The sequence below is a fragment of the Grampus griseus genome (genome assembly GCF_964374135.1).
Source record: "Grampus griseus genome assembly, chromosome: 16".
Lineage (NCBI taxonomy): Eukaryota > Metazoa > Chordata > Mammalia > Artiodactyla > Delphinidae > Grampus > Grampus griseus.
In genome coordinates this window covers 58,556,354-58,580,941 of record NC_139010.1, presented here as the reverse complement: position 1 = coordinate 58,580,941, position 24,588 = coordinate 58,556,354, and the positions used below count along the sequence as shown (strand labels likewise).

The 24,588-nt window shown below is 38.5% G+C and overlaps 2 protein-coding genes across 5 annotated transcripts in view; both read left to right on the top strand.

The window, feature by feature from the left end:
• Positions 1 to 12,350, top strand: part of CHUK (component of inhibitor of nuclear factor kappa B kinase complex) — a 35,156-nt gene extending 22,806 nt beyond the window's left edge. The window contains exons 15-21 of the mRNA XM_082673513.1: positions 159 to 268; positions 935 to 984; positions 6,672 to 6,768; positions 7,061 to 7,208; positions 8,154 to 8,284; positions 10,270 to 10,369; positions 11,114 to 12,350. Coding sequence (XP_082529639.1) covers positions 159 to 268; positions 935 to 984; positions 6,672 to 6,768; positions 7,061 to 7,208; positions 8,154 to 8,284; positions 10,270 to 10,369; positions 11,114 to 11,143 — 666 coding nt within the window. The 3' untranslated portion in view covers positions 11,144 to 12,350. The remainder of the gene's footprint in view (positions 1 to 158; positions 269 to 934; positions 985 to 6,671; positions 6,769 to 7,060; positions 7,209 to 8,153; positions 8,285 to 10,269; positions 10,370 to 11,113) is intronic.
• Positions 12,351 to 14,364: 2,014 nt separating this feature from the next.
• Positions 14,365 to 24,588, top strand: part of ERLIN1 (ER lipid raft associated 1) — a 40,319-nt gene continuing 30,095 nt past the window's right edge. For 3 of the 4 annotated variants that reach the window (XR_014297865.1, XM_082673460.1, XM_082673459.1), the window contains exons 1-5: positions 14,365 to 14,496; positions 14,763 to 14,886; positions 16,917 to 16,998; positions 21,380 to 21,426; positions 22,808 to 22,869. Coding sequence is in view for 3 of the 4 variants with exons in the window: in XM_082673460.1 (XP_082529586.1) it covers positions 14,774 to 14,886; positions 16,917 to 16,998; positions 21,380 to 21,426; positions 22,808 to 22,869 (304 nt within the window). In the remaining variant the exon portion in view is untranslated. Of the gene's footprint in view, positions 14,497 to 14,762; positions 14,887 to 16,916; positions 16,999 to 21,379; positions 21,427 to 22,807; positions 22,870 to 24,588 lie in introns of those variants that run through there. The other variant, XM_082673461.1, reaches the window with a different exon arrangement.

The following is a 24,588-nucleotide window of genomic DNA, read 5'->3' as shown; positions in this document are numbered from 1 at the left end:
AAATTACATGTCATAATCCGAAAGATAAAAAGGCTTCACCAAAATCAGTGTTTTACGTTAAATCACTTAGTTCTGTTACTGCAGCAAGTCATTCTCTGAGTTCTTTGTGTTGTGTGGTGGTGAGCCTGTCATTTCTTTTGTGTTTCATCATATTTTAGGTGGGTGTCATTGGATACCTGGAGGATCAGATCATGTCCCTGCACACTGAAATCATGGAGCTACAGAAGAGCCCCTATGGACGACGTCAGGGAGACTTGATGGAATCTCTGTAAGGGTGAACTCATGTTGTTGGTGTTGGTGTCTGTAATTTTTGGTAGCAGATTATTCGTTCTTTGTATTTCTGGCAGATTAAGTCTATATGTGATTCTTTTCTACAGTTTTCCTTTCCCCAAATATATTGGCATCATATTTAAAAAGGAAGTTCTTTCTTAGTCACAGGAAATTTTGGAAATAACTCTTTGGGTTGACCTTTGCTTTTTAAATCGAAGCATCTTTTCATATGAGTGTTAAGAAATTTTCAAGTATTCTAAATTACAAACTATTTCCCTATTTACCATACTTCTGGTTCAAGGAAGATATTGTCTATTAGATTCCCTAAATAAGGTTAACCTCCTAAGTGTTTTGATTAGAAACTTGAGATTTTTTTCTCTAATCACAGGTCATAATTTTTTCCCATTTAAGTGTTTCTGGTGCAAGGATATTATATATGTGATAGTAGATCAGAGCAGATATGAAGTATTAATATATTAAACTTTGCATCTTAAGATCTTGCTTATTACCCAGTGAAATCCTCTGTAAAATATTCATTGGCAATATGTACTTGCTTTAAAATGAGATCATTACTCTATTCAAATAATGTTGTTCATTTCAAGTTGGAGATTATTAAAGTCATTAAACTATCTTCACATATAGAACCTTTTTTTTTCTTTCATAGGGAACAGCGTGCCATTGATCTATATAAGCAGTTAAAGCACAGACCTTCAGGTAAGACAATTTTTCACAGTACACAAAGGCATTTTAGGAAACCATCACGAGCAAATCTGGGAGACTGGATTTTAAATAAGCTGCAGAATAAATTCCAGTTTTGGTATTGCCATTGAGATGTTTATGGTACAACAGCTTTTAAGTTTGTGAGAATTTAAGAAATTAGGAAGGCAAAGTAAGAAAATTGAAAGAGAAAAAACTTTAAAAGGAAGTGAAAGAAAGGAATGAAAGAGAAAAAAGGAACTCAAAGAAGGGAAAGAGGAAGCAAGAAAATGTGTGGAAAGACGGGAAAAAATAAGTGCTGCTTAAAATTAAAGAGATTGGAAAGAATTTGATACTGTGGGTTCAGGTGTGGAATGGGCAGAGGGATGCCCATGTGCTAGGCCAAAGCATTTACTTTGAAAATGATGCCTTCATCTGCATGTGGTCGCTGATTGCTTATTTCATTGGCAAAACAATTCTGTTGAACATCTGCTGAATACAGAGCATGTTCTGCTGGAAAGAGCACTGGATTGAGAATCGGAAGGCTTGAATTCTAGATAGGGCACTTTACTGACCAAGTGACCTCAGGCAAATAACCTTTTCTCCCTGTATCTCATTTCCCTCTTCTGCAAAATGGGGTTGAAACCTAGCTTTCCTAACTCAGTGACTGTATGTGGCAATGTATTTGAGAGGATGTTTGTGAAAGTGCTTTGAAAACTATAAAGTATTATGTATGTGCAAGATATTATCCTTCAGTTAAAAACTGATTTGTTTTGAAGGGTTATAGAAGAAATAAAAGGTGAAGTCTGTGCCCTAATTTGCTATATACTGAAATTTAAAAAAAACAAACAAAACCCATAAGTTTTACACCTTAAAATTTACAAACACATGCAAATTAATATACATCTTAAATTGTATTTAACAAATATCAAAATTTCCTCTATGTTGGTTTTTATTGTAGTGGAATTTGTTCAGTTAATTTCTACATTTATGAGGTACTATACAATAGGCATCTAACCCTGACTGGAGGTCAGGGTTGATTAGAGGAGGTTTCCTGCAGGAGATGATATCTGAGATGAGCCTTAAAGGATAAGTAGCAGTAGCTCGGTGAAAGGAGGTAGGCTCTTGCATATATAAGTATAATGGGTAAAGACATATACATGTAACAGCATGTTTGAGGAGATGCAGCGTGACTGGATTGTAGTTTCAGAAGGAGAGATGTGGCTGGATAATAAAGGATTTGGTATGTCATAGTAACGATTTTGGATTTCATCATGTTGGCAAAGAGAAACCCTAAAAAGTTTTAAGCAGGGGAATGACATGATCAGATTAGCATTTTAGAAATACTGCTCTGGTAGCATTGTGGATAATGGATTAAAGGGAGGCTGTGCTAGAGATGCTTATTAGTTATAAGGTTGTTGAAGTAATCATGGCTCAGGATAAGGCGGGTCATTAGCTAAGGCAAAGAGCCTGAACTGTGGCAGTGGGGTGAAGAGGAGGAGGGTAAGGGCAAGAGAGAGATTTAGGAGGTAGAACTGATAGTATTGGGTGATGGATTTAATATGGGTGGTAGGAGATGGGGTAGAGAATCATGGATGCCTGCCAAGTTTCTGGCTAGAGCAGCTGGGTGCATGGTAGGACCACTCACCATAATAGGAAGTATAGGAAAATGACAGACTTAATGGGAAAAGAACATGAGTTCATTTTTGTACATGTTGATGTTAAGGTGTCAGTGAGACATTCAAATAGAGATGTCTAGTAGTATTATATATGTATGTATGTATATATGTATGTATGTATATATGCATGTATATATGAACACACATACATATACATGCATACACACACACACACACACACAGAGACGTGTACATATATATATGGATTTAGTAGAGAAGTCCAGGCTAGGTATTTAGCTATTTTGAGAGTAATCAGCCATAGGAATAAAGTGATCATCTTGAAAAAGTATGTTGAATAAGAAAACCAAGGATGGAATCATGGGGAATACCAACATTCAAGAAATGGCTAGAAGCAGAAGAGCCTACAAATATTGAGAAATGGCTCAAATATGTAGCAGGAATGATATTGGAATAGGACAGAGAGAGTTTCAAGAAGAAAGTGATCAGTAGGGTGAAATGCTACAGAGATGTGGGTAATAAAAATGATAATGAAAATATTCACTGGACTTAGTAGTTTGGATATCATTGGTGATCCTGGTAAAATAATGGCCTTTTGGGAACAGAAACCAGATTGTAGTTGGCTGAGGAGGGAGCGGGACAGGAGGGAATGGAGAAGTCAGTCTAGATCAGCAATTCTCAAAGTGTGGCTCATGAACCCCTGAGGATTCCTGAAACCTTTTCAGAGGAGTCAGTGAGGTCAAAACTGTTTTCATAATACTAGGATGTTATTTGCCTTTTTTACTATGTTGACATTTTCACTGATGCTGCAAAAGCATTGGTGGGTAAACAGCTTGCACCTTGCTTAGCATGAATGAAGGCATGAGCACCAAAGTATGCTAGTAGTCATTGATTTTCACTAACATGCATTCATAGTTTAAAAAAAATACCAGTTTTATTTAAGAGTGTCCTTGGTAAAGCAGTAAAATTTCTATTTAAATCTCAACCCTTGAGTATATGTCTTTTTAATATTCTGTGTGATAAAATGGGAAGTATTCATAAAGTGCTTCTGCTACATACTGAGGTATGATGGTTGTCTTAAGGAAAACCACTTCAGTGGTTGTTTACATTGCTGTTGACCAGCCTCTTCTTTAATGGAACACCAATTTTACTTGGAACAATGACTGTCAGAAAAACTACGGTTATTCAGATTTGGTTATGAGGCAGATATTTTCTAAAAATTAATGGATCATACCTATCACTTGAAGGAAAAAAGCCAACAGTATTGTCAGTGATAAAATTCCATGTTTCCAGCAAAAAATTAAAATGTAGGAAAATGTCTATCCATCAGCTGAAATTTGTCAGCTTCCCAATACTTAAATGCTTTTCTGATAAGATTGGTGGTGATATTAAAAAGATTTGCAAAAATTTAAAACAATGCCAATGCTCTCACTAAATTTTGAGGGGGAAATACAGTTATTTTGAATACAAATGTATTAATAGGTGAGTTTATTGTTATTTTTAAATGAATAAATTAATATTTTTGTATTTCTCAGTTTAATTCCTGAAGAACACTTTGGAGTTGTTAAGAATTTTTGAGTGTAGGTGTCCTGAGACCAGTAAGTTTGAGAACTGGTTATCTAGGCTATTCTTTCCAGAAGCTTGGCTGTTAAGGAAAGAAGAGAGGTGAGCAGCTAGGAGGAGATGAAGAATCAAGGGAGGTCAGTTTTCAGAAGAAAGACTTGAGCTTATTTATGTGCTTGGGGCCAAAAGCCTGTGGAGAGGGAAGTCTCTGAACAAGTTTGAGAGGCTGACTCCAGAGAATAGTAGGAGGTGTTGGGCTTGTTGCCACTGATAATTGCCGGGGGGGGGATGTGTGTGGATACAGACACTTATGTGGGTATAGGGGTTGGAAGGTGAGGATCTTACTGCTTTATGTCCTCCTATCCCGAAGTAAGAAGTGGGTTTATCTGTAATTGAAGAGGTGTGACGTCGTAGATTTAAGGAGTATGCTAAAGATCTTTGAAAGCTGGTGTGTGCAATGGCAGGTGTTGCTGATCCAAGACATTTATTAAGAATCCAGAGCAGGGCTTCCCTGGTGGCGCAGTGGTTGAGAGTCCGCCTGCCGATGCAGGGGACACGGGTTCGTGGCCCGGTCCGGGAAGATCCCACATCCCGTGGAGCGGCTGGGCCCGTGAGCCATGGCCACTGAGCCTGCGCGTCCGGAGCCTGTGCTCCGCAATGGGAGAGGCCACAACAGTGAGAGGCCCGCATACCGCAAAAAAAAAAAAGAATCCAGAGCAGAAGTGAAACCCTGTGAATTAGTAGTTACAACAGAGAGAATGATAGTACAATTTTTTTGTTGGTAGTGGTTAGTAGCTTGGATACAGAAACTGATAGAGCAGGTGGTTAGACTGATGTAGGGTTAGGATCTTGCTGACAAGAGGACAGAAAAGTTGAAGATATTGACAAAAAAGTGATGTAAGTGATAAAGTTGTGGTTAGAGTAAAATATTGAAATTTAAGATTTCAAATAGAGCAAGGCTAATTTTTTTTTCTTTAATCGATATTCATTACTCTCTTCTGGCCAATGAATCAGATTTTGCAGATGAAGGTATATAAAATTCCATCCATTGACTCAGTGGATTAACTTTCCACAGTCATTGATAACATTTGTTTGGATTATTTTTATAAAAACTTTGCAGTAGCCATGCATATCAGCATATCACAGGGCCTAGAAATAAACTTGCTATCCAGATAGCTTCTTTGAACTGATAGTCACCTTGAGTGACAAACTAGTTGTGACAAGAAGTTTTGTCTATTGTTGGGGCTTATGTAATCACACTTGAGGTATAGTTTTTGGTGTCTTTTCCAGTTTAGAGTTGCCTTGAGACTTTTGTTCAGCTGAAAATGGTGAAAACCAACTTTCTTCATTCTTTATGTTGGAGTAGGTTAAAGTTCTAAGGTCTTTGACCATCTAAAAGAGCTAGTTATATGGGAAAGCTGTTGGGCCTAGCCCGTGGGGTTTATGAAGAAGTGCTGTTTGGAGAGGAGCCTTTTTGGAGTCTCTGTATCTGGTTGTTGTTGAGGGAGAGACAAAGAAAAAGATGTGTGGGGAATCAAGTTGAGTGCTAGGCGAAGTCTTTGCAGTGCTAACAAAGGACAACTTTTTTTAAACCTCTTTCGATACTCCATTCATAGTAAAATGTGGGTAACAACAGTAGCCATCTCACAGGACTCCTGTGAGGGTTAAATGAGAAAATTTTAAGTAGAGAATAGCAAATAATAATAATAATAGTTTTGCATTTGAGACTAATTATTGTCTGGGGAAATACCAGCATGATCCATGAGCAACCTTCCAATGTTTTAAAATTTAAATAACCATTTTCTGAAATATTACAATTAATTGTAGTTGTTTGTTTGTTTTTTAAATGAGATGGCATCTATAACGGTAGAACCTACTCACTGTGACCACACAGCCATCCCATTTGAGGACATTTGTCACTGTCAACTGTCAACTGCCAGTTTGCTTTAAGATTTCATACTACCCTCAAACTGAATTTTCAAGGTGTCTACAGGTCCTTTTATTAGTGCATCAGATTTGGCTTAAGTTGGTCAGCTTTTTTCAACATTTTCATGGGTATAAACAGATGGATAAACATGAAATTCCAAGCAAGCCTAGCTGGGATTCCTTCCTTTAAGTCAGTGAAAGTTTGATGAATTGTCTTACTGCTTCTAAACAAATTATGTTAATCATCCAAGAAAAAATGATCTCTTGTCCAGAAAGCTGCATATGTGTCTGGGGCTCGGGTTAGTATGGGTTAAGGTAGCCAAGATGATTCTTCTTATAACTGAAGATACAGAGATAAATCTATATATACATTATATACACACAAACACACAGACTTCATTTTTAGTTATATGATTATTTATAGATATATAATCTTAAAATCTTTTATCTTAATTTAGCTTTGAAATTAAATGGAGATGTTAATTAAAACTAGTTTCAGATTTTTAGGAATTTTTTGTTTGGAGGCTGATATGTTCACGCAGAAGAGAGGTTATACCTACTGACTGAGATCTTTTATAGATCACTCCTACAGCGACAGCACGGAGATGGTGAAAATCATTGTGCATACTGTGCAGAGTCAGGATCGGGTTCTCAAGGAGCTGTTCGGTCATTTGAGGTAGAAATATTGTTTTCCTTACTGTTGAAAAGCCAGGATACTTTTATCATGTTCCTTTCAAAGTGTAATACCCTTTTCTGGTAAATATACTAGAACCAGGAAGAGTACTGGCAGTACGTCAGGAACCCTGACCACAGCTGCATGCATTTATGTGTCCTGTTTGTGTGCATTGCTTTGCAGATCAGTCATTAAATCTATGCTGATTGTGATTCATTCCCCCAGCTGGGTTTGGGAGTATGGGGTACAGTCTTGGGGGATGTATAAATGTCTGACACAGATTTTACCTCTCCAGCAAGTTGTTGGGCTGTAAGCAGAAGATTATTGATCTACTGCCCAAGGTGGAAATGGCCCTCAGTAACATCAAAGAAGCTGACAATACTGTCATGTTTATGCAGGGAAAGAGGCAGAAAGAAATATGGCATCTCCTTAAAATTGCCTGTGTAAGTAATTTTTAATGAATTATGTAATATGACATTGATTTGCTGTTACTCCCTGCAAAAGGGATTTTTATCAGCATGATCTGTGTCCTCTTGAAGACATGTGTATTTTTTTTTTACATCTTTATTGGAGTATAATTGCTTTACAATGGTGTGTTAGTTTCTGCTTTATAACAAAGTGAATCAGTTATACATATACATATGTTCCCATATCTCTTCCCTCTTGCGTCTCCCTCCCTCCCCCTCCCTATCCCACCCCGCCAGGCGGTCACAGAGCACGGAGCTGATCTCCCTGTGCTATGCAGCTGCTTCCCACTAGCTATCTACCTTATGTTTGGTAGTGTATATATGTCCATGCCTCTTCCTCGCTTTGTCACAGCTTACCCTTCCCCCTCCCCATATCCTCAAGTCCATTCTCTAGTAGGTCTATGTCTTTATTCCTGTCTTACCCCTAGGTTCTTCATGACCCTTTTTTTTTTTTTCTTAAATTCCATATATAAGGACATGTGTATTTTATGTTGGGTTGATGCTCATGTTCTTTGCTTGGTGTCTCCCTAGCAATTCTGATACAGGACTTCATGATCATCTTTCATTCTCTCCTTTCCGGTTTCCTGTTTTTATACTCCTCTCAACCCTAGACCACTGTGGTATCCCAACCCAATTTGGGGGTAGCTGTGCCTGACTAGATTAAAAAAACTAGTCCTTTGTTCAACTGGAGATTTTTTTTTCCAACTAAAGTAGAATAGAAGGATAGATACATTTAGTTTTAGTCAATGAAGAAAGGGGTCAAGGACAGGATAGTTAGTAGGAGTGTGTAAGAGTAGAGATAAATTTATACAGAAATAGTCTGGTTATGCATAAAAGTAGTGATAGAAATGTTAAATCTTAGGAATATGAATGTGTGGAGGTGCTTGCCTGTAATCTTTTTTTTTTTTTTTTTTCCTTCAGACACAGAGCTCTGCTCGGTCCCTTGTAGGATCCAGTCTAGAAGGTGTAACCCCTCAGGCATCAGCATGGCTGCCCACAACTTCAGCAGAACGTGAACATCCTCTGTCATGCGTGGTAACTCCTCAAGATGGGTGGGTTCACTTTGTTAAAATAGATAGTTGTATTTTCAAGAGCAGTGGTAGGAATGAGGCAGTAGAGTGCAGTGGTTAAGACATATTCTTCACTGCCTTATAGACCAGGATTGAATCCTGATTGTCTCTTTGTAATAACCTTATACAGTTAACTTGACTCTTTTAATGTTCACGTTTCCTTACCTGTAAAATGGGAAGTGTTGTGAAAATTCAGCTAGACAGTGTATATAAAATGCTGGGGAAGTGAATCTTCAGCAAATGTTACTTCTTATTAGCTCAGTCCAGGTTCTAAGTTCTTTATCTGTTATTGGCTTATCAAATCTTTTAGCCAAATCTATATTCCTCACTTAACCATTTATCTCTGAGAAATTATGCTATCTTTTTGAAGTTATTATTTTAGGGCCCTTGATCAACCCTCTAATGGAATTGAGTTTAATCTACTCATTTTATAACTTAGTATTTCTAAAATGACTTTTTTCAGTGCCTTAAATCATTTTTGCAAATAACTCGTTTGAAGTCCTATATTTTCTTTTAATTCCTACTCTTCTGCTAAAAGCTGAATGACTATCCATTTCTGTTATTTTTCTCAGCATAAGATGTGCCGTATCCAGAGCCATTGGCTCTTTGCTAGCTTGTGTATTGTCACTTTTCTCACAACTCATGGAGACCTCTACAATACCAGCATTTCCTGGAAGCTCTGCCCATAATTAGTTTTGCAGAGGTGCAGCCATGTAACATCACTGCTCAGGAGGTCATGCAGTTGCACATTCTGTACTCTGCTTTTATGAGAGAAAAGCACATGGCAGGAAGGCAAGCTGATACCAGGTATTTTATCTTCTTAAAGAAAGCAAGCTCCAGGGTATATCTCGGGGCCATTATACATTTGGCCCAATGTAATACATCCACAGCTACAGCATAGGCTATAATTAATTATATGGACTTGAGGAAATATTCCATTAATCAGAATTGACACAAATAAAATTTAATACCTTTTTGCTTTCATTAAAGGCATGTAGGTTTATTAGGGGATGCAAATGGTTGCAAATGTTACCTCTGTACAAGTGATTTTTCAATGTGAGGTTGTGGTTGTTTGCAAAAGTATATTCAACAGGAATTTTTAAATACATTTTCCAGTAGGAATACATTATAAAGGAAAACTTCAAATGTACCCGCGGTACTTAACCACCAAGGATTGGGAACTGTTGGCCTCAGTTTTTCTATCTGTTGAATAAGCTGAATGAGAATTTAGTTCTAAGCTAATAATGACTATCTTCCATGGCTTAGAACTGATTCTAGTCGGGTGGGGACTGAGGGTTAGTAAAAGGTAAGGATGGAGGCCATATGGAAGAGGGAAGTGTAGAAGGTGGAAACCAAATTCAGGATTTCCTTCAAATACAAACTTCAGGGATACTTCTTGGTTCTGGGCAGCTCCCCTGTCACAGGTTTCTTCTGCTGTCCTCAGGAATCAGCTTGCTTGTTTGCTTTCTCATTGCTGTCATCTGTATTTTCCAAACAGTTTTTTTCACCTTCCCTGATATTTGCAGAAAAGATTGTACTTTTGTATCTCCTCCCCTACATGTGTATCTCTGAAGTAAGCATGCTGATGTTTTTTACTACTTATAAGGAAAGGGAAATGTTTCAGAAACAAAGAGATCTTTCATCTAGCTGTGCCACAGGATCTCTCTTTTTTTCCCCCCAGTGAGCATTTTCAGGGGGAAAAAGTTGTATATAAGTGCCACTTATATTTCAGAGGAAAATCAGATTGCAGTTATAGTGGACTCACTATTATTAGAGCTGGGCAGAGGCAGCAGCTTGGAGTAACAGGACTCTTGCCTGTGGGTGGGAGGGATGAGGAAACTGAAGACTACAGGAATCAGCTGCATTGGGTTGCAGGGTTGCAGTGTTGTCGGAAGGGCAGAATCATCCTGACCCTGAAGACCAGAAAATAGAGGAAATTCGTATGCCTCTTTGCTTTCATTCCACAGGGAGACTTTAGCACAAATAATAGAAGAAAATTTGAACTGTCTTGGCCATTTAAGCACTATTATGCATGAAGCAAATGAGAAACAGGGCAACAGTATGATGGTAAGTTTTATATGGATACGGATGTCTGTTTTAGGTATGTTGGGTGCAAAGGATTTAACTTTCCATGCTAGATTTATCTGGCATTTGGGATGCAGATGGGGAATAGAACTCAGAGGAAAGAGCATTTGAGGAATGCTTGATCTCAACTCCCCATCTTCTCTTATTCATGGATATACTAGGATTATGTCATCAGTTATCTTCAACAATAGCATTTTTGGTCAAGTTAAATGAGTAGTGAGCTTTCTTTGCAGTGTGACCACTGAAATCGAATGGTTTGTACTTTTTGCTTCAGCAATCAATTTTCTCCAATAAGATTGGACATGATTTGTACTGTAATTCAAATATAGTAACTGCTGTATGCAAAATGAATGTTAATATGGTTATAATTTATAGAAGTGTTTATATGAAGATTTGGTTACTGTGAATTATTGATTTGTTAAAACTTGGCAAAACTACAATAAAATGTTTACTGGATTAACTTTCACTACATTTAGTCTTGATGGTAATTCTTTGTTATTTCCTCTTTAATTATTTGCTTCAAATATTTATAAAAACTCTGAAATTTTTTTTTAGTTAGCAGAAAAGGTAAACTAAACTCTTTAATTGCAACTTATTTGTACTTTTGGTTTTTCAACTTTTGATTATAAAATGTCCAAATATACAGAAAACTTGCAGAAATGAACACCCATATACCTACCACTTTTAGTCAATATCTAATTGTATCTTTTTCATGCCTGGTTTTAGAATCTTGATTGGAGTTGGTTAACAGAATGACTTGCCACTTACTGACCCAAACATATGAAGTTGTTGCTGCAAATGTTGGAAATTTGTTTTTCTCTTATGAAACCATTCTTCAGACACCCATCAATGGAAGAAATGACTATGATCAGAAACTACACATGATTTCACAGTGCAATATTTTGACTGGGTAATTTTAACCTCTGAACAGATAGAATTTAATGACTCAGTGGACTTGTTTAAATACTACAGCTACTTAGGAGCATCGTTGGAATCCATTTGTCTTCAAACTTGATAAAACATTACTTATTTAACTTGACTATCTTTCAACGTTTCACTTTTGGGCATAAGGCCAAAGTAATGTATACAGAGAAGAAAATCTCAACTAACATGTATTCTAAGTAAAAATTGTTTGCCTGTGTTTCTGTGGAAGAGACTGTTTGCAAGTAGAATTGTACTTCTTGAAGAATAAACCCTACCTCCTTGTGTTGCACTCAACAGTGCTTTTCCCGGCATCATAAGGAGTTAGTTTAATCCCATTTTCAATTTCAATCCCAAATGCACATTTGACTGTATCCCTTTCCTACAGAAGGGATTGTGCATCTGTGCCTTTAATACCAGTTGATTCTTTCAAATCTTGTTAAGTGTGCTATGTGTATATGTATTTAAGATGTACATTTAATAATATCAGAGAAAAGATGCCTGTTAATTTATAATGTATTTGAAAGCTTATCTATGTTTTCATTTGTATAAATGGGTCTTTTGTTTAAGGAATCTTTCATGTCTTGTCATATAAATTTATAAAGGTCTGTACTCCCGATCTGTAATTCCAAAATGCAAAAAGCTCTGATAACAAGGTTTTTCATAAGTTTGGTGACAGAATTCACCTGCTTGCACATCCAACGTGAACTGACATTGAATCTATCCCATTTAGTGTGAATATTCTTTTTTTTTTTTTTTTTTTGCTGTAGAAATATTAACGTGTTTGCTTGTTTGGGGGTAGGGTGCTGCCACAGACCCTGCCTGGGGTTTATGTAGTATGGCATATGCACTGAATTACCTTTCTAAAAATCTGAAAATTTCATAATTCTGAAACACCTGGCCCCAAGGGTTTCAGATAAAGGATTGTGGGTCTATCATCTGTTAAATAATTTAGAAGGTGTTACTTGTTTAAAGAAAAATGTGAAATTCTTTTGTATTTTAGACAGTTTTTCACTTTGTGTATTAAATAATTTTTAAATTACTTTTTGAACCTCTATTCACTAAAATCAGATTATAATAATTGAATATGCTTTGGGAAAATGTGAAGATTCTGTGAAGCAGCGTTGGAGCACAGAATAACATAATGGGCTCTCAGTGTACTTTCCTTAGGAATGAAACAGGACTTATGGTAAAGACAGTATTGGGTAGCTTCTTTAATATACTCTTTTCTCCTGAGATGTCCTATCAACACTATCCATGTCTAAAAACTGTGCTCATACCTTGCCCTATAAACTGCTGTCTTAGTTACACCATCCCCATTTTTGCTAGTAGTGTCATTTTCCCAGTCATCTAAGTTTGAGACCTTGGGGTCGTCTTCTCCTAACTCTAGTCATCTGGTACTGCTGTTTCTCTGAATATGGACATTCTGACTACCAGCTGTTAAAATAGGCAGTCTCTCTCTTGCTTCTCCAGTTCTAGAAGGTTTTAATCAATAAACATTTATTGGGTACCTATTGCTTGGAAGATATTGAGCAAAATGGGAAGATCAGAAAAGTTAACACAGGCAGTACAATAAGAATGTTTATGTGGAATGAAATTATTGTTAAAGGATTTTTTAAATGACCATGTGTTTTTCTAAATATCATTGTAATAACTGATAAAAGATCTGGTAGAGGGTGGGACCATATTTATGGTTTGTGGCTGATATGATCTCAGGCTAGCCTGATCTGTGTGATACGTAAGGGCAAGTGGTGTGAGTCAGAACGGTCTTTCATAGTGCGAGCACCTCAAATTTGCTTATGATACATGAGTTGAACACTTTATTGGCTGACAACTTTTCAGAGTTAAGTGTCAGTTGTGCATTATATCCATTTCATTCCCTAATTCAAGCAATATTATGAAAAACTAAGAGAATCCATCCAGAAAACAGAGGCCGGACAAGTTATTTTTTATTCTCTTTGCTTTTTATCAGTTAAAATAGCTAAGCTCTGCAAATAACATTTATCTGGTACAGACACGGTCCCATACATTCCTAGTAGAAGTCAAATGAATGATACAGGTAAGTGCATTTATTGAAGGGAGAAGGTACAGTGGTCTGGGAGGGCTTCCTTTAAAGAAGATTTTAATTGATTCTATTTACCTCTTCCCATTTCCACTGTTACTACCATGGTAACCTTGGGCCTGCAGTTTCCTAACAACTTGGCTTCCCTGTCTCCTGTCTCCACTCTAAGCCATTTTGTAGACTCACTGGTCCTAAGGTACTGCTTTCCCATACTTCCCTGCCCAAGAGGTTACAGAGCCCTCCAACCTTATTCTACCTTGTCCAGTTGTGGTCCCACTGCTAGCCTTTCAAGGCTTACACCATTACTGCCCAACCTCTTCTAACATGCTGCCCTTATTTCCTTTGTATCCATCTTTCTTACTCCCATCTACTCTTTCACTTTGTCCTTTCTGTTTCCGGTAATACATGCAGATAATGCATAATTTAAAAGAACAGAAAAATATGTAGTGAAAAGAAAGTCTGTCTCTATTCTCTAGCCATCCAGTTTTCCCTCCCTACAGAAAAAGTGCATTCGAGCCTTTCAAAATCTGGGCCTAGCCTAGCATCCCACTCCTTTCCATCACACAGGCTTCAAGGAAGCTCAAATGCTCATTGTCTTCAATCTTCCCGGAGGACCCTCCAACACACACCCACGTTTACTGCTTATTAGTTTATTCTGTTCTTATTGCTTTGATGGCTTTCATAAAGCCCTCCCTGGATCAGCATTCTGGCACGTTAATAGGTGACTGCACAAGAACACGCTGACCAGTCCCTTGTCTCAGAGGCCCTCTCCGTTCCTCTGCCTCCTTCCTTACTCCACATTGCCGATTTCCCGTCTCTTCCGGAGCAAGAAACCAGCAGTACACAGTAGAGAGCCCACGTACCTTCGCGCGAGATAGCTCGGCGGGCGGCGGCAAGAATTTTGTCCCGTCCGCTCCCCGTCTCTAGTCGCGGGGCAAGCGCAGCGTCGGTGTGCGTGTCTGCGCAGCCGCAGTGCCCCGCGGGTGGGCGGGGCCGGCTCTTGGCCGCGGTTGGTGCGGCCCGGGTGGAGACTTCACGTGCACGCGGGGGGCGGTGTGTCACTGATCGGTGGGGCGCGGCCGAGGGGTCGGCGTCCGTCCGGAGTCTGCGGCTGGCCCCCTTCTCAGTTAATGCTTTCCCCTGGGCGGGGAGGAGCGGCTGTTGGGAGTGGGGGTGGGGGGGTGTCAAGACGCTCACCGAGCAGGGGCGACCCACGGGCCGGCTCGCGCGGAGGGGTTGGCGACGGGGAAGCGGGCTCTGCGAGGAGGGAAAGAGGCACAGGACTCCTCAGCTCGGCCTGCGGGAGGGGGCCAGGTCGCGGGAGGGCGAGGTGGAAAACGGAAGGTGGGCCTGTCACTCACGGGGCTGGGGCCCCGTTCCTTCCTCATCCAGGAGGAACTAGGATGAATATGACTCAAGCACGCGTTCTGGTGGCTGGAGTGGTGGGTCTGGTGGTTGTCCTCCTCTACGCCTCCATCCACAAGATCGAGGAAGGACACCTGGCCGTGTACTACAGGTGAGCGGCACGTGCAGTCAGCTCAGGTTCTAGAGCAGGTAGAAGGGAGGCTCCCATTAGAGTCTAGGAAGTTGTTCCCTCTGCGGTGTCAGGGAGCTCTTTCCAGTCCTAGGAAGTGACTTTCGTCGCAGCTCTAGGGAGAGTATGGAAGCTGTGGCAGGCTTTTGCAGAGCATCCTCCAGGTGTTGGACAGTTTCAGTGCTATGTACATTGTGTGCAGAGGTTAAGACTCCCTGCAGTTGTTCCTAGTAGTCAGTAAATTCAGTCATTTGCAGAAAAAAATGAAGGGTGGAAGGCAGTGGTGACTCCACCTGTGGCTGAAGAAATGGATAAATCATTGTTAAATTCCATACAGCTGTACTGGCCATTAGTTGCAGCTGTAGGTGCTATTTAGAAACTCTGGTCCTGTTTGTGGTTGTTTCTTAGATTTTTTTTTTTTTCTTTAAAAAGTCCTGGTGTCTGGTTTGGGCTTGTAAGGCCATTAAGACCGTGACAGTTGTTAAATTCCTGGACCTTGGGAGACAAACACAGGATTGTGACAGATACATCCTCCTCCCACCTTTCCCTGTCTTTTCAAGTTGTGGAAAGCAGTGGTGTGGAATGTGTTGATCTCTAGCTGAGATGAATAGCTTTTCCTTTAACGTAGTTACCACCTGTTCTTTTGATATAGACAGAGGACAGTTTGGAGAAATTGCGATAACGATGTATTTGAAAGAGCTTCAACTTTTTGCCGACTTTTGTCATCCCATAAAACCAATATTTCTACTTTTAGATCCATCCTGAGTCTTAGAAACAGTCTTCCCTGTGAAGCACTAATTTCAAATACAATTTTAGTGATATATCTTAGCAGGTGGGGGGTCTGGCATTTAAAAAATGGCAGATTAGTCTGTATTTCCATCTAGTTCAGCATTGTGTTCCTGACAGTAAATCCGAGAACATTTCAAGGTATGGCTCTCAAAAAATTAGGGCTGGACCGCGAACAGTTCATCTTTTATTAGCTATTTGTTATGAATTCTTTGCAAACCTATTTATATTTTCAAGATAGGAAGGTAAGTTATATTAATTTACTATTCATTATGTAAAATAGGACTTCTTTTTTATATTTGCCTCCAAATTACCTCCTTTTTATAACTTGCAAGATGTGCTTTCATGTTTCTCACATTCCGGAATTTGGTGAACAAGTCCACACTTATATCTATTTGTAGTCTTATCCCCTCACCCTTCATCTTTCCGTGCTAATTTGTTGTTGTTGTTGATTTTATAGAGGCTTTATGCCCCCAGTATTTTTTTCTTTGTTCCAAATAAGTTTCTTTTTTGATTTAAAAAAATTGTTTAAATTGTTAATTTACAATGTTGTGTTTCAAGTGTATAGCAAAGTGATTCAGTTATACATATATATATTTATTTATATATATTATTTTTCAGATTTTCTATTATAGGTTATTACAAAATATTGAGTATAGTTCCCTGTGCTATACAGAAGGTCCTTGTTGTTTACCTATTTTATATATAGTAGTGTGTATGTTAATCGCCCCCAGCATTTTAATTGCTTTGTAGGTAGATTAAAAGAATCTTGAGCATCAGAAATTTTCTCCTTCCTTGAAAGTTTGTGTTATCTATTTTTTATTCAGCCTGGTGATTAAATGTATTGTGTTTTGATCTGGCTCATGCTATGTACAATTAAAGTACATCAACTGAGAGCCATTCGAATTTTTTTCACAAGTAGTTCTCAAAAGGTTAAAGACCAAAGAGAATCTTTATACCTGAGAGTGGTGCTGGAGACCCAGAGGTATGGTTGGTAGAACTTGTGAAACAAGGTGTAACATGGGCACTTTAATTTGATCTTTTCACTTTTGTAGGTGTGGCAGATATTTTAGGGACCAGCAGTTGTTCATCATTAGTAACTCATATTAGTGAGGCTTTAGTAGATCAATAGCATGAGTAAGAGTGAATATTTATTATAGCATTTTAGATTTGGAAAGAGAATTTCTCTTTTTATAATCTTGTCAAATTGAAACATCTTTTTGCAGGGGAGGAGCTTTACTAACTAGCCCCAGTGGACCAGGCTATCATATCATGTTGCCTTTCATTACTACGTTCAGATCTGTGCAGGTGAGTGATTCCTAGGGAAGCCCCCACACTGGATAGACAGGTGTGAGCGAAACAGTGACCACATTCATGGGTGGAGATAGAATTCCTCATTTCTTAAGCTAATGGTAGTATTTACTTAATTGTAGGAGTTAAAAGTTCAGAGTACAGTTGTCACAGCATAAGTTATGGTTTTGAACCACCTCACTCTCTTGAGGTATATTAGAAGTATGAGCTAGGCGGCTTGGAAGGACTCACTTCTCCCATCTATATAGTGGTATGCAGCAGGTTTTGTGTTGCTGCTGTCAAAATAAAAGCAGGACTTTGAAACACAACTAGAGATATAAACCAGTGATAACTTGGTTTAGAATAGTGTTTGGTTTCCATAGAGGCAAGCTCCTGGGCTACTGTTAACATGGAGGATCTGAATTTTTATACACAGCTTCTCTGCTTCACATTTTTGCCTGGAACATTAAGCATAATTATATGTGGAACATTAGTGAGTGTTCTATTTTGACAGCATCCCAGAATATCTTAAATAAGCGGCTGGTTCTTGAGAACAGACACTTAGTAAATATCTTTTGAGGTAACAACATGACAAAACAGGATTAGATTGTTACTACTTTTTGTGTGTGTGTGTGTGGTACGCGGGCCTCTCACTGTTGGGGCCTCTCCCGTTGTGGAGCACAGGCTCCAGACGCGCAGGCTCAGCGGCCATAGCCCACGGGCCCAGCCGCTCCGCGGCATGTGGGATCCTCCCGGACCGGGGCACGAACCCGTGTCCCCTGCATCGGCAGGCGGACTCTCAACCACTGCGCCACCAGGGAAGCCCAGATTGTTACTACTTTTGCAGGCACTGTGTGATTGTAAATCTTTGGATTCAGAAGTTTGTCTACTCTCAGCTGCTAATTTTTCAGGGCTCGGGAAAATTCAATGTATTTAATCTTGTAATTTAAAGTCTAGGCTTCCTGCTAAGTGAGATTTTCATTATGAATACTTAAATCCTCCAGATTTCCCTCCAATTCCCTTTTAGATGGCTTGGGGCAAGAATTGTGTCTGTTAAAGTGAAGTATAGTGTTCTTCCCCTAGTCAGACTGATTTCCATATTGTTTTCCCATATTTATTTTATTCACTCTTGCCTAGGCTGATGCTATTACCTCTTCTCTCACCATCTCTCTCTTTATGCCTTATTTCCTGTCTAAATCTTGCCAGCCTTTTTAAGGCTCATCACAAATCCTTCTCCTCCTCTTCCATAGCCCTTAAAGTCTGTATTGTAAATTTTGGCCCGTGATCTTATTTCCTTTAATAATGTTGTCTTGTATTGTTCTCTTAAGTTTTTGTGTGAATTTTTTTTTTCCAGAAAGTCTCCAAGCTTCTTGAAGGCAGGGGTCATAACACGTTTATATTTCTGACCTTTCTACTTGTGGTGAAAGTTGTTAAGTTGAGCTGATTTCTCTGGAAGCGGTATGGTGTAGTGAACATGGGGCCAGAAACCTGTAAACTAGGTTCTGGCTCTGGCTCTGCCACTAATTGTTTACATGACTTTGCAGAAATCACTTAACCATTCTAGACTTCAGTTACTCCTCTGTGAAACAAGGGGTTTTATTTGCATGAACCCATCAACAGCTTAAATAGTCTATATTGATGTTATCAATGGCATCATCAGACCCTTAGAGATCAGGGGCTTTTTTAGACCTTGTTCAAAGCCAGGCAGATTTGTCTCTGCCTTCTTGGAGCTTAGTATGTTGAGTCATACTGATGCAGAGATATATAAAAGCGATACAGACAATAAACAAATAGATTTTAGAGTTTAATTACATATATAACAAATACACAGTGTGTGTGTTTATATATTTATGTGTGTGTGTGTATTCATACATATGCACACACAAACACATAGAGTGATAAACTGTCATAAAAAATGAAAATGAGGGACTTCCCTGGTGGCGCAGTGGTTAAGAATCCGCCTGCCAATGCAGGGGACACGGGTTCGAGCCCTGGTCCGGGAAGATCCCACATGCCGCGGAGCAGCTAAGCCCATGCACTGCAACTACTGAGCCTGCGCTCTAGAGCCCACGAGCCACAACTACTGAGCACGCGTGCCACAACTACTGAAGCCCGCGCACCTAGAGCCCATACTCTGCAACAAGAGAAGCCACTGCAATGAGAAACCTGCGCACTGCAATGAAGAGTAGCCCCCGCTTGCCACAACTAGAGAAAAGCCCGTGCACAGCAACGAAGACCCAACCCAGCCATAAATAAATAAATAAATAAATAAATAATCTTATTAAAAAAGAAGAAATGAAAATGAAATTAGTAAAAAGATTTACTGCTGGAGTCAGTGTGACTAAATAGAAATGGTCTGTCTTTATATGTGAAACTGTAACGTTCTAGGAAAGAATTATATTAATAAAACCCTTTTAAGAAGTTGTTTTCATAAGAATGAGATAAAGAAACTTATTTTTAGGAAGTTTTGGAGCACATTAGAAGACATAGCTTATATAAACAAATGGCTTAACAGACTTGGCATTTGAAAGGAATATTTAAGAAGCATCTTGGGGAAATGTGAGATCCCATATATGATGTAAGAAAAAAAACTTTAGAAAAATATAAAAACCTTCAGCCTTTAAAATATATATTTATATAACAAAACCAAAGACTTTTAAAATAAACTTTCATACTGGGGAAATTTTTGAGGTAATATAAACGAAGTATAAAAGTACATGAAGATAGGATGTTAAATTGAAGATTTAACATTTGAACTCTTTCCTAGTTCTGCTTGGTTTGAAAATTGACTAGAGAATATCCTTTAGGTTTAAATAGGAATGTATATTTAAAGTTGATTTGGAAGTTGAATATGGTGAATGTTTTGAAGGAAATAAAATAAATTGAGCTCACCTCTATCAGCTTCCCTCACTCTACCTACATCCTGTCACTAATGTTTACTATCACCCTTTTAACCCCAGACTTAACCTTCTATTCTTTTTCCTTCTGGAATTTTTTATGAAACTAGTTATCAGATCCCTTCTCTATTGTATCTCCTGGGTTGAAAGCTTTAAATTTCCATGGCCTTTTCTACATTAACCTAAATAAATTACTACTTTAGCTTCCCAGCTGGTTTTCTTGCCTCCAGATATGATAGATAGTGAGAACCACAACACACATAAGCAAAGGAATGAAGGAAAAGTCCTATTTTTGAAAGGTTTGTTTGTGGCTGTGTATAAGGTGGACTAGGGAGAGCACAAGCCCCCCAGCAAACATTCAGGGCCCTCTGCCTAACATCATCATGTTCTCTTCTCAGAGTTTCACCTCTCATCTATATTGTCCCTTCTGCTCCAGGCAAGCCAACTGCTTCCTGACACCTATACACATAGTTTGTCCTCAACTTTGTGTATTTGAATAGATACGTATTGAATTTAAGATGCTTCTCTGCCTTATCTGTTCTTATTTCTCCTTCTCTAGACTGGGCTTATAAATATTGCACCTCAGAGAGCTTTTCAAATGATTATTTTACTCTATCACTTAATACCTAACAATTCAGTTTATACTCTGTTATTTGTACCTGTTATGGATTGCTTTGTAAGGATTTTATCTCCTGTGTTGGATTGTGAGCTCTTTGGAAACAAGGACCATGCTTCTTTTTTCCATTGTATTCCATAAAGTCCTATGTTGCTGTGGGCTTAATATGGTGCAGTGTGTCCAGAATACACTCATTATGTGCTCTCCTGCTGGAAGCCTTCAAGTGCAATAGGGAGTCATTCTGGATCCGAACCAAGTTGTGACAGGGGCAGAGTAATTAAGTACCAGATGGTTGGTTCACAAGGAGGAAGCAGTGCTGATGGTGGCATTTCTTTTAAAAAGGAAATTGAGAGACTGTCTGAGAAATCTCTAGGACCTGAACTAAAATATTGACTATAGCTTTAGAGGAAAAGGTTGGTGTTGAGCTCAAGGGCCCCTCTGAGTTGAAGACTGCTTGTATGCATATAATAGTTATCTTTTGCCTTCATTGTAACCATTAATATTAGCAGTGGAATCAGAGTTCAGAGTACAAATCCTAGGAGTAGTATCCTTGTGGGTAATCCATGTAGTTTGCAGTCCCAGGCCAGCTCCATGCAAATAAGGGACTGACTGAGAGATTAAACATTGAAACTTTCAGATTGAGTATTGAAGCTTTCCTGGTGCATCTTGACTCAGACATTAACTGTAAAATATTCTGTCTCTAGTCTTTCATGTCTGCCAGGATACAAAAAGAGATTGCTCTGATAGCTAATTTTTGGGGACTAAAGTTGTAATGGAGCTCTCCTGTACGTACCTTTCAGCAGTTCTCTAGAGATTTTACTTTGGGACCAGTGGTTCTTTGATGATATGTGTGCTGAGTATTGATGAGATATTTTTTCCTCCCTAGACAACACTGCAAACGGATGAAGTTAAAAATGTGCCTTGTGGAACAAGGTAAGCGTTCCCCTTGCTTACCAACCTCCCTTTGGTTCAGATGTATTTTCTGTTCATAAGCTGTGATCACTTAAACATCTTTCAAATAGGCATCGTAGTAACCCAGGGGGATTTCTCTTCTGAGCATTATTTGAGAAAAGCCCTGTCTCCAAATAGGACCTTTCCATCTTAGGAGCCATTTTAAACTAACAGTAGATAGTTTAAAATGAAATCAGCTTACCTTGTCATCTGTAGTATTAAATGCCATCTAATTTAGAGTTTCTGATTCAGTAGGTCTGGAATGAGACCCGAGAATTTGCATTTCTAGTAGAAGTCCCAGGTGATCCTGAGCTGATCTGAGGACCTTACTTTGAAAAATCACTGCTGTATAAAGTTTTGGGGCAAGAAAGGCAAGCAAGGCCCAAATTATTTTTAGAGTATAATCAGTACATTGAATTGTATCAGAAGAAGAGTATAAAGTTCAGTGTATGTTTTAAATTCTGTATTTTAAATGACCAAAATATCACAGAAATGTTCTTAAAGAGGGAGCAAATTCTCTCTGTTTTAAGTTAACGTATTTGATACAAGTTCTCCCTAGGTCCATCTGTAACTGTTTTATAGATTCCCTTTAGAGATGACTCAAAATTGGCAGCTGATGAGATGTTGGGTAAATTTTATTTTTATCTTCATGCTTTCATGTATTTGTCAGATTTTTTTCAGTGAGCAGGTATTATGCTTTTTTATCAGAAAAAAAATGTTGTTGTAAGTTGGTAGCAAGGCTTAGTTGTATAGTTTCAAAATTTCTTAACTTCATGTATCTTAAATTGAGGTTCACATGTTCCTCAGGGTCTGTGCCAGTAGGCCAGGAAGTATAGGAAGCCATTAATTAACAAGACCTATCTTTCTGGAGTGTCAGTTTTACTTCAAGGTTTGGGGGAAGATTCTTCTTTTCATATTAGAATAAATACAGATGAAAAGTAGATTAAGATAAAGAAGGGAATCAAAAGAATTTCAGCCTGTGGCTGGCCTCCATACCTCTGGGGAACCACTTTACCTGATTCCTTGATGGAGAAGTTTGAGAAGTGCACTGCCTTAGCTGTTGACTTCATTTAATAAGGGCAAAGTGCTAAGCAGCTCTAGGTTATAGGTCTAGTCTTCCTGTGAGCTGATTTTGATCACAGCAGTTACAGAGGTGAGCTTTTGGTTATGAGAGAGCCAGGTGAGTGTGTGCAAGGTCATTTGAGTAGTGATCAGTGAGATCAGTTTAATCAATCAGTAGTATATGTCTTTAGATTTTCCTTCTAAATTTCTATCATGTGGGATTTGTTTGATGATGTAGAATTAATCTAGGAACATAATAGGTTTGTATTTGGCTCACATTTTTCCATTTCTCTGTTTTTAGTGGTGGGGTCATGATCTATATTGACCGAATAGAAGTGGTTAATATGTTGGCCCCTTGTGCAGGTATGGTACCCATCTATTCTGTTATAGTTATAATCAGAGTGTCTGTAACTGTGAGATTCTCTAAGGAATAGGAATAGATTCCCTAAGGAAAGTTTTATGACCTCATTCATTTCTGATATATATTTAAAAAAATAATCGCTGGAATATTTTCCATTCCTAGGGAATGGCGACAGAAATAGGTCAACAGAGTTGACTTTCTGCAAGTGTATGCGTTATGCTGAGCTGAGTGTATCTAAGAAAAAGACAGTCATTGATTATTTCTAGAATTTCTAGAAAGTAGCATTTTATCCAGTCAGGATGAGAAATAATATCCTTACATGTTAAAAGTCTATAACTGATCAGTTCCTTGGCTACATGGATTTGTGACCATAGAAAAATCTTTTCTAGTTGAGATTTGCTACAACTTGCAAAGCAATCTGAAAGTCCTCAGTGTGGGGAGAACACTTTCTTGGTAAAAGATGAAAACTCACAGAGATGGAGTACTGTTCAGATCAAAAACTTAATTAGGAGTTCTGAAGTAAGATCAACCATTTTAATGTTTGATTTCTTTTTGTAATTTTTTTTACTGTGATAAAATACATGTAACATAAAATTTACCTTCTTAACCACTTTTAAATATTCAGTGGACATTACATACATTCACATTGTTATGCCACCATCACCAGCATCCATCTCCATAACTTTTCATCTTGCAAAACTGAAGCTCCCTACCCATTAAACAAGAACTCCTCATGCACCCGCTCTCCCAGCCCTGGCAACCACCATTTCTGTCTTTCTGACATTTCTGTCTGTACTTTCTTTCTCTATGAATTTGACTACTCCAGGAACCTCATAAATGGAATCATATAGTATTTGTCTTTTTGTGACTGGCTTCTTTGACTAAGCATAATGTCCTCAGGGTTCATCCATGTTGTAGTAGCATGTGTCAGAATTTCCTTCCTTTTTAAGGCTGAATAATATTCCATTGTATGTATATACCACATTTTGTTTATCCATGCATCCATTGATGGACATTTGGATTACTTCCATGTTTTAGCTATTGTGAATAATACTACTATGAACATGGGTGTACTTGGGTTTCTTCGAGACCCTGCTTTCAATCAAAAGATCTGCCATTTTCAGAAGACCTAAATGGACATTTCTCCAAAGAAGACATAGAGATGGCCAACAGGCACATGAAAAGCTGCTGAACATCACTAATTATTAGAGAAATGCAAATCAGCACTACAATGAGATATCACCTCACACCAGTCAGAATGGCCATCATTTAAAAGTCTACAAATAACAAATGCTGGAGAGAGTGTGGAGAAAAGGGAACCCTCCTACACTGTTGGTGGGAACGTAAATTGGTGCAGCCACTGTGGAAAACAGTATGGAGGTTCCTACTCCTGGGCATGTACCCAGACAAAACTATAATTTGAAAAGATACATGCACCCCATTGTTCATTGCAGCACTGTTCACAATACCCAAGAGGTGGAAACAACCTAAGTGTCCATTGACAGATGAATGGATAAAGAAGATGTGGTATATACATGCAGTGGAATACTACTCAGCCATAAAAAAAGAATGAAATAATGTCATTTTGAAGCCACATGGATGGACCTAGAGATTGTCATACTAAGTAAAGTAAGTTAGAAAGACAAATACCATATGATACCACTTATATGTGGAATCTAAAACATGACACAAATGAACTTATCTATGAAACAGAAACAGAC